The sequence below is a fragment of the Plasmodium yoelii genome (assembly GCF_900002385.2).
Source record: "Plasmodium yoelii strain 17X genome assembly, chromosome: 13".
Classification (NCBI taxonomy): Eukaryota; Apicomplexa; class Aconoidasida; order Haemosporida; family Plasmodiidae; genus Plasmodium; species Plasmodium yoelii.
This window is the reverse complement of record NC_036185.2, coordinates 2,941,493-2,957,930: the sequence shown is the minus strand read 5'-3', so window position 1 is coordinate 2,957,930 and position 16,438 is coordinate 2,941,493. Positions and strand designations below refer to the sequence as shown.

At 21.6% G+C, this 16,438-nt stretch overlaps 2 protein-coding genes and 1 pseudogene across 2 annotated transcripts, besides 1 other annotated feature; all 3 read right to left on the bottom strand.

Annotated features, from left to right (window-relative positions):
* Window positions 1-2,460: 2,460 nt before the first annotated feature.
* On the bottom strand, window positions 2,461-3,378 carry PY17X_1372600 (fam-b protein; the record flags this gene model as incomplete). Its single annotated transcript, XM_719376.2, has 2 exons — window positions 2,461-3,132; window positions 3,310-3,378. 2 exons carry the CDS (start codon window positions 3,376-3,378, stop codon window positions 2,461-2,463), a joined length of 741 nt encoding a protein of 246 aa, XP_724469.2.
* Window positions 3,379-5,764: 2,386 nt separating this feature from the next.
* PY17X_1372500 lies at window positions 5,765-6,713 on the bottom strand (annotated as a pseudogene).
* Window positions 5,765-6,713: a sequence feature (YIR protein, pseudogene;~PIR protein, pseudogene).
* A 2,496-nt stretch (window positions 6,714-9,209) lies between these two features.
* On the bottom strand, window positions 9,210-12,128 carry PY17X_1372400 (PIR protein; the record flags this gene model as incomplete). The annotated part of the gene is made up of 3 exons (XM_022957355.1): window positions 9,210-9,329; window positions 9,440-11,971; window positions 12,111-12,128. 3 exons carry the CDS (start codon window positions 12,126-12,128, stop codon window positions 9,210-9,212), a joined length of 2,670 nt encoding a protein of 889 aa, XP_022813785.1.
* Window positions 12,129-16,438: the final 4,310 nt, after the last annotated feature.

Genomic DNA, 16,438 nt, shown 5'->3' with positions numbered 1-16,438 from the left:
TATTTAATATATATAAATTCATAATCCATTTTAATGAGTCTAATAACTTTATTTTTATTCCTATATAATTAAATTTAGAAATATACCTTATTATGTAATTTTATAATATATTTTGCACATCTTTTCCACGGTTTAAAACGAGAATTAGCATTGGACCCGTATTTATAAGCTTAAATAAGTCTTTAAATGTATATTGATTTTAAAATAATACTTAGTATATATTAAATATATAACACATAAATAAGTATTGATACAAATTTTAAAGTATAATAGATAACTATGTGTATTAGGCTGATATATTGCACTTTGAGAGGAGAGATAAGGGAAGTATGTTTTTTAAGACAAGAATGTAGCCATATAAAATTTATTTATTATACATAGTTTAATTAAATTTTATGCTTTCTACCATTAAAACTTTCAATTAATGAATACATTAAAAATAACTTAGAATTATTTTCTAAATATATAGTTTGCTTTTATATTTTGTAATAAACTATATTTAGTTTTATGATGAAAAACTATATTTTAAGGAAACTATATAATTATTAATATTATTTTGCTTGGTAATATCAGTCTAATTATATAACATTAAGCATACTTAAATAAATGTTATAATATTTCATTTGATCTTGTATGCATACAATTTTAATCTTATCATACCTTTAATAATATATATGATGAATTTATACCCAAGCAGTGTATCAAATATAAATATTATATTTGGTCGCGTATAATACGTTTATCTATTGTTATTACTATTATTATTGTTACTGCTATATCACTGTATAGTACAACGGAATAATTAATGCACTTAATAAAAATATTTTAAATCAATTAGCAATTTTTTTGTTTCATTGTTTTAAAGTATAAAATTTTAGAACATAATATTTCGTAATAACAATATATTTAAATTATATATTTTTAGTTTTTATATATATAGTAACCTAATAAAAATATTATTAATTCAAATTAAATTTATTATTACATACTTTTCTATATACTTTGCATTAATATGTAATTGTATATGTTTCACAAATTTAACATATTTACGTACTTACTCATTGATGCAATATTATATATATTAGAACAATAACGCTATTCAATCTAAAATATTATTTATAATTATTAGAACAAACTATAGCATTAAATTTTATTATATACTTATATCTTATTTTTTTAATTATTTTAAAATATAATTTATTTATACTTCAAAATATAAAATTTAAAAATTAATAGTGATTAGTCTATTATTATATCATTATGATAGATAAATTAAAGCGTATAAATCAACTTCTATTATTACTAATTAATTTTAATAAAAATATAAAGGAAATACAAGAGAATAGTAAATATAATTCAAACTTAAAAAATATTGTATATATAGTGTGTTTTTTATGTATTACTAAAAAGGTTAGAAGTATATTAATAGTTTATAGATGATGGTATATTGTCGATTTTTCGATCGATATTTCATGCATCTATATTATATGAATATATATTATATATTAGTAGTGTGTTTAATTAATCTTAAAAGCACACATATTAATATGAATATATATTGTAATGTAGATGAATATTCAAAACTAATCGAATTGTAATATTAACTCATATATAATAATATTATACCGTTCGGTTATTAAAATACGATTTAAATTAAAATAAATATCATACAAATAATGAGTTTTACTAAATAAAATGTTTCATCAAATAAAGAAATATATTGTGTTATTCATGATTCAATATAGTCTCTGATTAACAAGCTTTATATAATAGACAATTATGATATTGCATAATACGACTTCATATATAGCCAATATCTATATTAATACATGCAATATAGACATTTTATTTTAATCATATTAAATCTATATTAACACTCATTTTAATATATTATAACTTATGAAAGAATTGTATGCGACCCCTTTCGTATTAATGACTATGATCCTTTGGGGGGTACATATTTGGACTTAATTTCAAGATTAAACATATGGGTATAGTATATATACTTAATCACCATTTATAGACAAATAAATATGATCAAATTATAAACAAATTAATAAAAATATAACCCTAACCCAAAGCATAGATTCCATAGAGCAAAACTATAACCCACAGTACAGAACCATGACCCACAATATGAGTTCTCCAAAACGCAACTCTAAACCTAAATATGAACCATCATATAGCTTATAATTTCATTAATAAGTGTGCTTAAATTTGTTTGTTTAAAATAATTATACATATAACTAAAAATTAGTACATTCAAAATCCATTAATACACATGTATGAAAATAAGAACAAATGAATTTTTGACAAACGGTAAGCACAGATAAATTAATTATATAACGTGATTATATATCAAATTAAAATATATAATAATATAACAAGCAATTAAATTATATTTAATTATTATATAAAATGAAAAAAGTATAACTTCTATGACATAATATTAAAAAGTTGTTATTTTAATATTTTTTCTAATTTAGTGGAACATCTATTAAGTTTCCAAAGGAAAAAATATATGGAAACCAAACACGGTACAAGTAGTATCATTAAGTACATCGTCGTGAACATTGACGTAAAACCAACTACTATAAATGTTAAACATGACAGGAGGAATCTGATTGCGATTTTTCTATACTTTTTAATCAATTCTGATTTAATATGACTATTACTTGATGCAATTCCATTATTTTCATTATTTTCCAATTGTTTAAAGTCTTCATGTTCTGACATAGAACTATTTTCATCTTTTTTTTCTATTTTTTTTTCATGTATCGATTGTATTGCTAATTCATCATTCCTTTTATTAGCAACCCGTTTTTTTACTTCTTCTAATTCTGTTCGTAACTCATTAATTAATTTTTTTGTCTTACTATCTACAGTTTTTAAATCAAGTGATGTGTTACTTCCTTTATTCTTCTTTATATGTGTGTCTATAATATTTTGAAGGTGTGCTATTTCTTTGTTACCTTCAATACAATCACCAAGTTGGCTTGCAAGACTCAAAGTTGATTGGTAAAATTCATTTAAATCAAATCGGTTATCTACATCTGCTAATATCCTATTATTTCTAAAGTTTATTACATCCCTTTCAAGGTATATCCCTCTGTCGTTTACAGAGTATAGTTCCTAAAAAGAAATGAAATATTTATTAACATATATGTAATTAATTTTTATTGTTGCTTTAACTTAGCATAAGTGTTTTACCAATACATGAAACAATCATATAAGGTTAGTGTAAAACAATAGATACGGAAACTATAATGAAATATTATTAATAATAAAAGAAAATAATGTATTACTTACATTTTTGGAATATTCAAAAGAACAAATAACAATTGAAAAAAGAACGTATTTTAAAATATTAACTCTCATTTTTAACTTTATTTATTAAATAAATGAAATAATATGTGTAATTTGAAATAATGTTGATAACTTGATATTTATTCCCAAAATAGTAATATTTATTAGTTTTGTGTTCTAAAATTTATGAGTAAATGAACATATCTATAAAAAAACGGAATTTATTTCATTTATTAACTTTTTGCACTTTCTATAGAATTTATAAATGTATTGTAGTAATGTTCGGTATATTCATTAAAATTATTTATGGATATAAATATTATATTTTTTTTTCAAATAAATATTAACTTTTCTCTAAAAAATACACCATTTTTAATATTTTAATTATAAAAAATATATATGTATATAATAATTTTCCCTAAAATATATTTTTTGGAAAATTGTTATACAAATAGGCTTTTAATATAATTTATAATACATCGGTGTGTTTAGTGGTGCGGTTTTAATAATTTATAAACTTATATTTTTCTATTATTGTTTACATATAACTCATTAATAAATATCTATTAAAATAATAAAATATTAGATACATATATTTTTTTATATGAATAAATACAAACATATAATGAAAACATTAGCAAAGCACCATTGATATTTACATTTAAATCGTTTTTAATTTATTGTATTTTATTATAATATTTCTCCAATTTGAAATATTACTTAATGATATTCTCCAATTTGAAATATTACTTAATGATATTCTCCAATTTATTTACCAATTTTGTGTAAAAAAATATTTTTTTATATATTATTATGTAATAATTTTATTTACAAATATATCTCAAAATATGCAACATCAAATATATTATTTCTATTAAAATCATATAAAATATTCATATTTTTAAATACAATTAAAAAAACAATCAATTATAATATTAAATCATAAAAATAATACATATAGAATCAATATATCGAATGAGATACCAATTTATTTTTATCTCAAGTCGAAAAATGAAATACACTTAATACTATTAATTTTTATTTTCCTTATATTCATTTAGCATATGTTATGGCATTTTTTTATTTAAACAATACAATATTTTGACTTTTATAAATAATAATTAAAGTAAATAGATATTATAATTCAGTTATAATAGAAAATTTCATCATATAGGAAATTTATTTTATGTTTTATTATAAAATAAGAAACAAATGCTTGACATATATCATATATATACAATACTTCTTTATATTAATAGACAAGTTTACTATTTATTATTATTTAAATTTATACATTTTTTTAATTTGACTTCAAATATAAGTTAATTAAATCTATCATTTCAAGGAATCGCTTTTTCTTTTATAAAAAAAAATAAATTAATAAATGTCCAGGATCTGCTTGCATAAGTTTGTATATATTTAATAATCGCACTTCTCATCAACTCAATTTACGACATTTTTCATCTTTTTTCCTTATTTCCACTTCTTCCCCCAACTCATAAATACTAACATAAACACTAACGTAAAAATCACCAAAATATATAACATTTTCAAGTGGACAAATATTTTTAAAATATTATACTAATTCTTAAAATAATGAGTATTAAAATAAATATGCCTTTAACGTAGCTTACCTTCTTTAAATATATTTCCTCCAAATAGTACTTTATACTTCTATTGCATTCAAATTCATTCCTCCTTCATTTACTCCATTTATCATTGGTTCAGGTGTTACTGAGGAAGGAAATCATAATAAATTATTTTCTTCCAATTCCCTTCCATCTCCCCAGTTTATTATATTATGCATTGTTAATATTTAAATCAACGTTTTCTTTTTGGATCAAATCGATACTTTGGAATAATCTTTCTATATCTATTCGAATATTCGACCGATTGACCCATAAACCATTAACACAAAATTAACAATAAAATACAAAAAGTAAATTATTCATTGGATTTACCATAATTTATATTAACACGAAATACAATTCTTATAGTTTGTCAAAATATATTACTTGTTCCTTTTCATAGTCATTTTCATCCTTATTTTTTCTCTTACATATTTAGACTTGATATGAATCTTAATAATTATAACCTATCCTATACATATTTTTAATAATTTATTTCCTATATATATTTAAAACAATTCTTTAAACTAATAAATGTTATCAAATTATAAAAAAATAAATGCAATATAATACTTAACCTTGACCCACAACATAAAAACTGTTTAAAAATTATACAAAAACAGTAAAAAAATATTATAACTATACATATATAACATTATATATTATTGATTACATTATTTAATTATTCTTATAGACCCAATAATTATGTTCAAAATTATGATAAAAAATTACTTATCTCCAAATAGACAGCTTTTTAAATATATCAATCATTATTACTTTCTTGAAATATTCATTAATCTTCGAATCATATATTAATGACCCATTTTTTCTTATTTTTTTAGCTTTTCTCTTAAATGTTGTTTTTGAGACCGTTTCCGAAATCCAAATAACGAATACTAATATAAAATGTTAAAAAATATATAATTTTGTTAATGTTTCATATATCTAATGAAAATACTTTTTTAATTCCTTATTATTTACCTTATACGAAATTCCTAAAAAAAATGCTATTACAAATAATGTCGATAAAACTGGAATTAACTTCCTTGCTATCGGCGGATTTGATGATGTAACTTCAGAAGTATGTGCTTTTTCTATCGTTGGGAAGGATAACAAATTGGAACAATTAACACCACTGCATTTTTTTTTAAATTATTATAATCAGTTGGTAAAGTAGACAATATTTGATGACAGGGACTATCTTCAGTAATATTAGGATCTTTGTTAAGTTCCTCATATTTTTCAACAAATTTATCTTTTTTTAAATAATTTTTGCAATATGTATTTTCTTTTTTATACTCACTATACATATTACATAATATTTTAAATGCATCATAAAATTTAGATATAATTCTTATATCCATATTCATAAAATCTTGTTTTTTATCTATAAGATTCTTGTAATTCTTATAATCAGTAGGATCTTTTATAGCCTTATTATACTTTTCATCACGATTTATAAATGTACTATAAAAATATGTTAGATTGTTGGTTCCAGCATTATTCTTTAGGCTTAACATATAACCTAGCCACATCATAATGTACTAGCACAATGCTTATTGTTATTTTTAAAATTCATTATGTTTCAGGAGTTTTGTATAATTCAATAAATACATGCATACACAGAGAGTTAAGTTCATCAAAAATGCTGTTACATTTATATTTGTTTGATGAATCATTATTAGGGTAATACCGAATATAAGGTTCATTTTTCGAACGTATTGTATCCAAATAAAATTTATCTTTATTAAAAAGATGATCAACATTTTGAAATATCATACACTAAGGAAATTTTTATAAAATTTAATAATAATATACAGGCAATGTATCATATAAAATTTAAGGTGAGCATTTTTATTTAAAAATAATGTATTTACCACTTAGACATTGTAATGAAATTTTGTTTTTAATCTCATATTAAATGACGTCGCATCATTTTTATATAAAGCCTATATATTATACCAAAATAAGTTATACAATTACGCGGCTTTCTATATAAAATTTTTTGTAGTTAATCATATTGTTAATCTTAAATTAGTATATAATACAGTAGTGTATGGGGAATAACCTATATTTATTTTTATGATAGTTTAGATAAACCTTCTAAATTTTTCATTTTTTTGAAAACCTTTGATCGTACGCATAACATCATTACATAAATCTATGTAATCTCGGAATAATATATATATCATTGTATTTGTAGGTTTACATATGGGAACAAGATGTATTATATATTAGTTTTAATAAAGTGATTCCAACCTTATATAACTGTAAATATATAAAAAAGTAAGAATGTATTATATCTCATTATTCAATATAATTTATTAATAATCGTTATTATTTTGTAAGGAATATTTTCTCTTTTAGTATTAGCTCTATTAAAGATAATATACATTTTTATTTAAATTATAATACTTAAATATTGACTTAATATTATTTATTTTTATAAATATATTACACATAGTTTCTATATCTGTTTAATTTATCCATATTAATTAAAAGCATTTTCATAATGTGCAATAACTTTGTTTTTACCCTAATATTCCTTTATACACAAATATATTTAATAAATAATTTCGAATGTCTATTTTATCCATCTTTACAGAATTTAAAAAAACAAATAATATGCAGTTAGACTAGTCGAGGTAATTATAAACTTAATAAACCACAGTATATAAATTCGATTTGTAATAATATTTTGTATATTATACTTTCCATTCTTTTATCCATTAACAAATAAGAAAACTTATTATAATCTATAAAATGAAGTTATTTTCATATATTTTGCTTTAAACTTATTACTTCCTTAATTTTAGAATTTATTCATACATTAGTTTAAAAATCAATTAATTTGGAAAGTAATATAACATGGTTTTACTTTTTCTTGTGTAAATTTATGATTTTGACCTAAGAAAATATTATATATTGGATATTTTCTAACAAAATTATATTTATTTAATAATAGAAAAGTGTTCATTTTAAGGAAAACTATATAATTTCTAATAGAATTAATAATACATAGCTTGATAGTTTTAATACTAATATCATCACATTAAATCTTAAATAAATGTTATTATATTTCACATGATTTTGTATGCACACATTTTTGATTTTGTTACCCGTTTAATAATATATATAATGGATTTACACCCGTATAAGTATATCAAATAAACATAATATATTTGTTCGTATTTAATAATATATTCATCTAATATTGTTGTTATTTTGGTTATAGTATTGTATACTACCGTGGCATATTTAATGCACTCAATATAATTAATTTAAACAAATACAGAATATTTCCATGATTCGTTGCTTATAATATAGATTTGTGTATGTATAATAGAAAAAATATAATATTCAAACATATTAATTGGAACATAATTTTTCCATAGTATTTGCATTAATATATAATTATACTATTTTCCTGAAGTAAATAATACTTTCATGATTAGTCAATAATACAATATTTTATGTGTACATATATTCGAATAATAACCCTAATTCTCTATACCCAATTTTTTAATTTTTATAAAAATTATTAAAAACAAAATATATTAGGAAATTTTATTAATATACTTATATATTTCATTTTATTTAATTTAAAATATGATATATTTCATAGTTATATATATAACAACAAACCTTAAATGTTGATGTGTTATATAATATTAAAATTTTATGCCAAATAAACAAATAATATAAAACAACTTATATTCATGTAAATTAAAATTTAAAAGAAGCATAAAATATTTAAATACAAAAAAATGAGCATTATTTATATTAAATTTTAAAAAAGTTATTATACATACACTATAATGTATTTTTGATATGAATACATGCATTAAGTATAATAACAAATAAACATAGTATAATAAAAAATTCCACATTAGCAATATCATTCGCATAAAATATTCATGTTGTGTTTTAATCATATTTAAATTGCAAGGACAAATCAAATATGAGTATTATATTTTATGAAATATGTTTCCTTTATGGGAATCTATAATATTAATATTCATTTTCTGTTTATGTTAAAATATTCTTCATATAGATGCTTCAAATTTTGGAATATGACATGTATATTTTTTATTTTTTATAATGTATTACTATATATATTTAAATTGTGTTTTCTATTATAATCGAATTTAGAAAACTTTCATAGACAAATAAATATTATCAAATTATAAAAAATTAAATAAAAATATAACTCAAAACCCTCCAATATAATCTTCCTCTATATGTTTCTATATACTTAATAATATCATTTTCTTATCACCTCAATTTATAATTATTGCATTGGTTCTTTTCGGTATTATTTTCATCACACAATTTTCTGACCTTTTTCATTTTTTTTTTTTTTTTCTCCTTTTTTCTCCGACCAAATCCTAAACACTAACATAAAAATAGTAAAAATATATAGTTATTTGTCTTTTATGTATACATAAAATATGTAGTAATACATATTTTTTAATTTTCTATTTAATAATTTTTTATCTATTTACCTTATACATAATTGCTAACATAACGAGTATTGCAATAACTATAAATGAATATAAAATTAATTTGCTTTCTTTAAATAAATTTACTGGAAATCCTTTTCCAAATATGCCATTTTGTACCTTTATTTCAGATATGTCTCTTTGTACCTTGATTTCAGAAGGAAGTTGTCCAATTTCTTGATTAGATGTTATATTGATAAAAACCTCTGAGGATTCTTTAGGAGTTGAAATTTGTATTGGTTCTTCATTTTCACTTATTTTGCCTTTATATTCAGGTTCTTTTTCTTGGTTTTCCCCTTCAAAATTTGTTTCGTGACTTTCATCTTCAGGATTTGTTTCGTGGATTCCATCTTCAGGATTTTCTTCTTGGGTTCCACCTTCAGTTTCACTTATTTGCCCTTTACTTTCAGCTTCACTTACTTGATCTTGACCTTCAGATTTATTTTCTTGTTTTTCACCTTCATGTTTTTTTTCATGTCTTTCATCTTTAGTTTTTTTGTCAATAAATTCTGTCGGTGAAGATGAGGGCTTTTCTGGTGGATTATCAGAGGGAGGTATATCACTTCCCGAACCTTTTGGTTGAATGCTATTATCAACTGATTGAGATGTAACATTTATTTTATTTGGTTGAGTAATTAAATCATTAGCAAAATTATTAAATGCAGAATAACCTTTTGTTAAGCTAGTCGATGCACTTTCATATAAACGATTTCCATAATCAGTAAGGTTTTTATAAAAAGATGAAATCTGCAGTTTATAGAAATCATATAAAAATCCATTTTCTGTTATTTTTTTTATGGTTTCATAGCTCGTCAATGATTTTTCTTGTGTAGATGCAGGTTGTGTCACATGCTCTTTATCTTGTGATTCTGCCTGTGGATCTGATTGTGATTTTATTGGAGGTTGTTCTTGATCTTTCGGTATTAAATTTTCTTTTTGTGATTCTTCTATAGAGCTTTCTTGGGATTTTCCATTATTTTCTGTGTCTTTTTCTGAAAATTTTAATGCACTTCCTGAAACTGATGATTCTTTTGTTTGAATCGATGTTTGATCCACTGAATTTTGTAGATTGGTGTTTTGTTCATTATCATTCTCATTGGTTTTAGGATATTTTTCTACCTCTTGAATGCTGTTTTCCTTTGGAATTTCGGGTTTCTTCTCATGTTTCAATTGATCCTTTGAACCATTGGGGTTAGATTCGTCAGGGTTTAATATAAAATATGAATCGATTCCATTTTTCATTGTATGTTGTGGTTGTATTGGTTCATGTATTACTTGATTTATTTGTACTTGTTGTGGTGGTTTCGGTTGCTGATGGTGTGGATGTTGTGATGACACTTCTGTTGATGGTATTATAGGCGTTGTTGTTGCTGTTGATGGTGATGGTGTTGTTGTTGCTGCTGTCGATGGTGATGGTGTTGTTGTTGTTGCTGCTGCTGCTTCTGGTGGTGATTGTGGTTTTATTTCAGATAGTGCTTTCTGTAGTGTCTCATTCTCTTTATTGTGTGATTCTAGCTGTAGTTTTGGTTGTATTGGATGTAGTTCTTGTTGTAGTGTTTGATCTTTTGTTTTCAGTAATAAATTTTCTTTGGTTGGATCTATAGACAATCCTTGGGATTTTTCACTATGTTCTTGTTCATTTCCTGAAATTTTTGATTCACCTTCTGAAACTGATGGTTTATCTCTTTGGTTTGATGTTTGAACCACTGTATTTTGTAGTTTGATGCTTTGTTCAGTATTTTTCCCTTCGTTTTTATGATATGTTCGCTCCTCTTGAGTGCTCTTTTCCTTTGGAATTTCGGGGTCCTTCTCATCTTCCAATTGATCCTCTGGACCATTGGAGTCTAATGTTTTAAAATTTTTCGTAGAATGTGATTCTTTTTTTTTAATTGCTGTAAGTTCTAGAAGACGACTTTCTATATTATTTTTTTTACCAATATCATTCTTAATAGCAGCAGTTCTAAAGTCGTCATATATTTTTTTTAATTTTTCCAATAGAGATAAATATGAAGCATTCCCAGAAAACGCTCTGTAAAGATTTCTATATTGATTAAGACAATTTACAGAATTTTTATGAAGCTTCCTACTCGTGGCACCGTATTTTTTATAATCTGCAATTGTATTACATATATGATTAAGTAACGTATACAATTCACTCATGTGCTTAAGATTAGGATCTTTCCCACCCCTTACATCATTTAAAATATCCCATTGTCTAAGATGACCCATAGATTTATCTAAATATTTGTCATAAGCCGAACTTAAAGTAATATTATGGGCATTTTCATTGTTTCTTTTTTTGGCTATCTTAAATAAAGTATGAGCTAACCACATAATAAAATGTTCATAATAACCGCTTTCTTTATTGTAAAAATTCGTAAATAAATACACGCTCAATGCACCAATACTCTCAGCCCTAGTCGAGCATTGTTTATTATTGGGGCAATATTCACGGTATTCTGGGGATTTGTTAATTGCCTTCTGTAAGTAAATACTACCATTCAAAAGCTTATCAGCTTCAAGAAATAACTCACACTAAGAAAATTATATATAAATTGATAAAAATATGTATTAATACAAAATTTATTAAATAAAATTTAATGTGATTTCTAGACAAATCAAACACAACAAAATAAAGGATAGGCATGTTTTATTTTAAAATAAAATTATTTACCGCTAAATCGTCCTCCATTGTAATAAAATTTTGTTCTTTATATGTAGATTGGCATCATATTGTTTTTATATAAAATATATATCCTGTAAATGGGCCTCCTATATCACATTTATAGTATAAAACCCATTGAAAATTTTAATAATAATACAATAATATTAATAGAGCAATATTATATTTACTATTATTACCATTTACTAAATTGTCTTAAATTATGGTTGATTTAATACATATTTAACCATATGTATATATATAATACAATTTATGCATAAAATCAATATTACTAATAATATTATACATAATCAATTTTATTATAAAATATTAAGGAATTTTATAATGAATTTAAAAAATATATACTTAAACATATGCTTTAATATAGAACATAAACAACGTACTAAAACTTAAATACTGTACAAACACAAGAAATTAAGAAAGTTATTATTAGAATCCTTAAAATATATAAATAGCCATTTTTTAAATATATTAAATTTTTATATACTTGTTTCTAATATTATATATCACTGTTTTATTAAAATTATAGTATTTTCAAATTAATTTGCTACATGTTCTATCCAAATTACATAATTTTAATATTATTTTTATTTAATATAGATAAATTCATAATCCATGTTAATGAATCCGACAACTCTATTTTTATTCCTATATACTTCAATTTAGAATTATACTTTATTGGATAATTTTACAACCAATTTTGCGTATCATGTCCACTGTTAAAACAACAATTAGCACTGAACCCGTTTTATTAAACTATTTATAAGTTTAAATAAGCCTTTGAACGTAAATAGTTTTAAAATAATAATTAGTAAATATTAAATATATAAGATATAAATAACTATTGATGCTAATTTTAAAGTATAATAGAAAACTATGCATAATTAGATTGTTATATTTACATTTTAAATAGGAGAGATCAGGTAAGCATGTTGTTTAAGATAAAACTGTTTTCATATAAGATTTACCTATTCTACATAGTTTAATTATGTTTTATATTTTTTACCATTAAAGCTTCCAATTTATGTATACATTAAAAATAACTTAGAATCATTACTTTTCTAAATATATAGTTTTCTTTTATATTTTATAATAAACTATATTTAGTTCTATGATGAAAAACTATAGAATTATTAATATTACTTTGCTTGGTAGCGTTAATTCTAATATTGCAACATTAAAAAAACACCAAACCAAAATTATAACATTTCATTTGATTTTTTGTGCATATAATTTTAATCTTATTACAAGTTTAATAATATATATCAACGTATTCGAATCAAATTAATTTAATGATTTTTTCGTGTTTAATACTTTATCTATTGCTATTACTATTATGATGTTGTTGGTATATCACTGTATAGTACAATGGAACAATTAGTGCACTCAATAAAAATCCTTTAAATCAATGTAGAATATTTCCGTATTTTATTGTTATAAATTATATATTTTAGAAGGTATATCATATTGTAAAACATTTTATTTAAATTATATACTTGTGAACTTGTATGTATATAATAACCTAATAAAAATATTATTAGTTCAAATTAAATTAATTATTTCATACTTTTTCTATATACTTTGCATTAATATATAATTGTATATGCTTCCTAAATTTAACATATTTCAGTATTATTTATTGGTATAGCATTTTACTAGTTTATATGTATAATTATATAATAATAACGCATTATATCTATGATATTATTTATAATTATTAAAATAAAATATGATATTAAATTTTATTAATATATTTATATTTTTTCTTTTAATAATTTTAAAATATAATTTATTTATACCTCAAAACTATAAAATTTAAAAATTAATAGTGATTAATCTATTATTATACCTTTATAATAAATAAATTAATGTATATAGAACTATTTCTATAATTTGAATTTAAAACATTAGGATAAAATGGTACTATATATAATAAAAAATTAAAAGGATAGTATATATATATCTATAATGTAATTTTTATGTATTACTAAAAATGTTAGATGCATAAATAATATTTTATAGATAACATTGTGATATCGATTCTCTGTCTATATTATATGAATCTATATTTTATGATTATCTATTATATATTGGTAATCTGTTTAATTAAAAATAAAAATATACCCATTAACCTGAAGGTATATTATAATGTAGACAATTGTTTCAAATGAATATAATTTGTATTCATTTATAAAAAAACATGGCCGTCAATATTACTACCAATAAATAATTTTTATAAAATTAACTACACTTCTCAGATTAAATTATTTTAATATTTAAAAATATAATAGACATGTTTTATATAAAAAACTATCCATTATCAAAGAAATTTTGTAAAACATATGGAAAAATATATAAAAACAATTATTTTAATATAATTATTAATGCAAGTATGTATAATTATATTAAAACAAATATATATTTTTATATTATTTTCTTACTTTTATATTTTTATTTTAAATGATTATTTTCTATTAGGTAAAAATAACAATTTTTTTTTCTATTATATATAAATATAAGTATATATGTAATTCCATACATAATGATATGTTTTATAAAAATTGAGTTTAGTCAATTATAAAAATATAAAACTTGTGTATTCATAATGCTATATGTTAAAAATGTCATTTATATAATATAATTAAAATTATTAATTTTTAAATATTATAATATTAATGAAGTTATGAATCATAATATTTTATATATTCATTATTGATGAAAACTTCTGTTATTAACGTCGTCTTCTGGTTGAATTATTTAAATAAAAAATGTATTAAACTTATAAATCTGATAAAACATACATTTTACCGCTTATATAATAATTTTTTATACTTTATTGGAGAAAATTATTTGTTTCAATTTTAATTATACTTGTCCAGATTTTCAAGTTGTTAACTTTTAACTAAAAAAATGCTGATATATATTTTAATATTTTGTTTGTAAAGTTCCAAAATGAATAAGTTTTATATTCAAATTGTTTTATTTCTTTTAAGCATCTCCATATATATGAATAATAAAACCCTTGCAACTGAAGATGATCCAGGAGAAGATGCAACACCCGAATCAACATATCATTATCTTACGTAAGACAATACAACAATATATATATTACATATTTCATTATGAAAACATTAAATGTATGTCTTTGCAACAATGTTATAATATAAATGCAATAACTTTACTTTTGTACGCATAAAAAATGTCCATTTTGATCAATGATAGTCCAGAAGAAATATATGAAAAAAACAAGCACTTATTATGTACCAATTCAGAAGAAATTATACAAGCAGGTGAAGTTATGAACGAAGCTGTATCACAATTAGAATATCATGCTACAAGTATGGATGGTTATGAATTGTTTAATAAAAATCATAATAGTAGTATGCCTTTTTATAACAAAAAACATCAAGACTATATAAATATTGAAAAAATTCATTTTAAAGTTGATGATCCCGATGATGTATAAATTAACAAACAATATTAAAGTTATATACCAAATTAAAATTAAATAATTATTATAATTTATATACATATATTTCTCTTTGTTTCCATTAGTATAATGAAGTAATAAACATGTTATGGGATCCCGATTATGCCATTTTTTTCAATACTGACTTTGTTAAAAGTATACAAAACATAAATAATTAGTCAAATCAACATATTATTTTTACTATTTATTCTATATTTCGTGATTTATTATTGCCATTGTTATATGATACTATTTATTGTTTCCCATGTCTTCAAATTTATAATATTTTAATTTACATAATGCAAAATTATTATTTTTTTTTAAAGTTACCCGTGTGTACAATCCAAATCTAGTAATGATACAACAACGTTACAAAAAAAAATTCGGACGCCGTCAAAGATATTTTTATGCTTTAGCTACAAAGGTTGAAGTAAGGAAAACTTTCCTTTTCTATTTCGTTATAAATCGTATTTTTCATATTATTCACAATCATTTATGTAATATATTTTTATTAATTTTGTAGATATCAGAAAACAAAACTATAGTAGTCATGACTTCACCAAATATAAATGATCACAACCCTTCCAATAAAAAATATAAAAACGAAATTGTAAAAAGCGCAAATTTATTCAAAACTGACATTGATTCTGAAGAAGATATTAGAAAAGGAAAATTAAAAAAAACGTTTGCTAACTTAATTGGATACCTCATTGAAAAAAAAGACAGATATATTCATATCATCTATGTCGACTCTGTAAGCGATATACAAATTTTAATAATATAATAATTTATTTCAATAATTGTTAAAAAAAATATTGTTTTAAATAAATGTGCATATTTATAATGTATA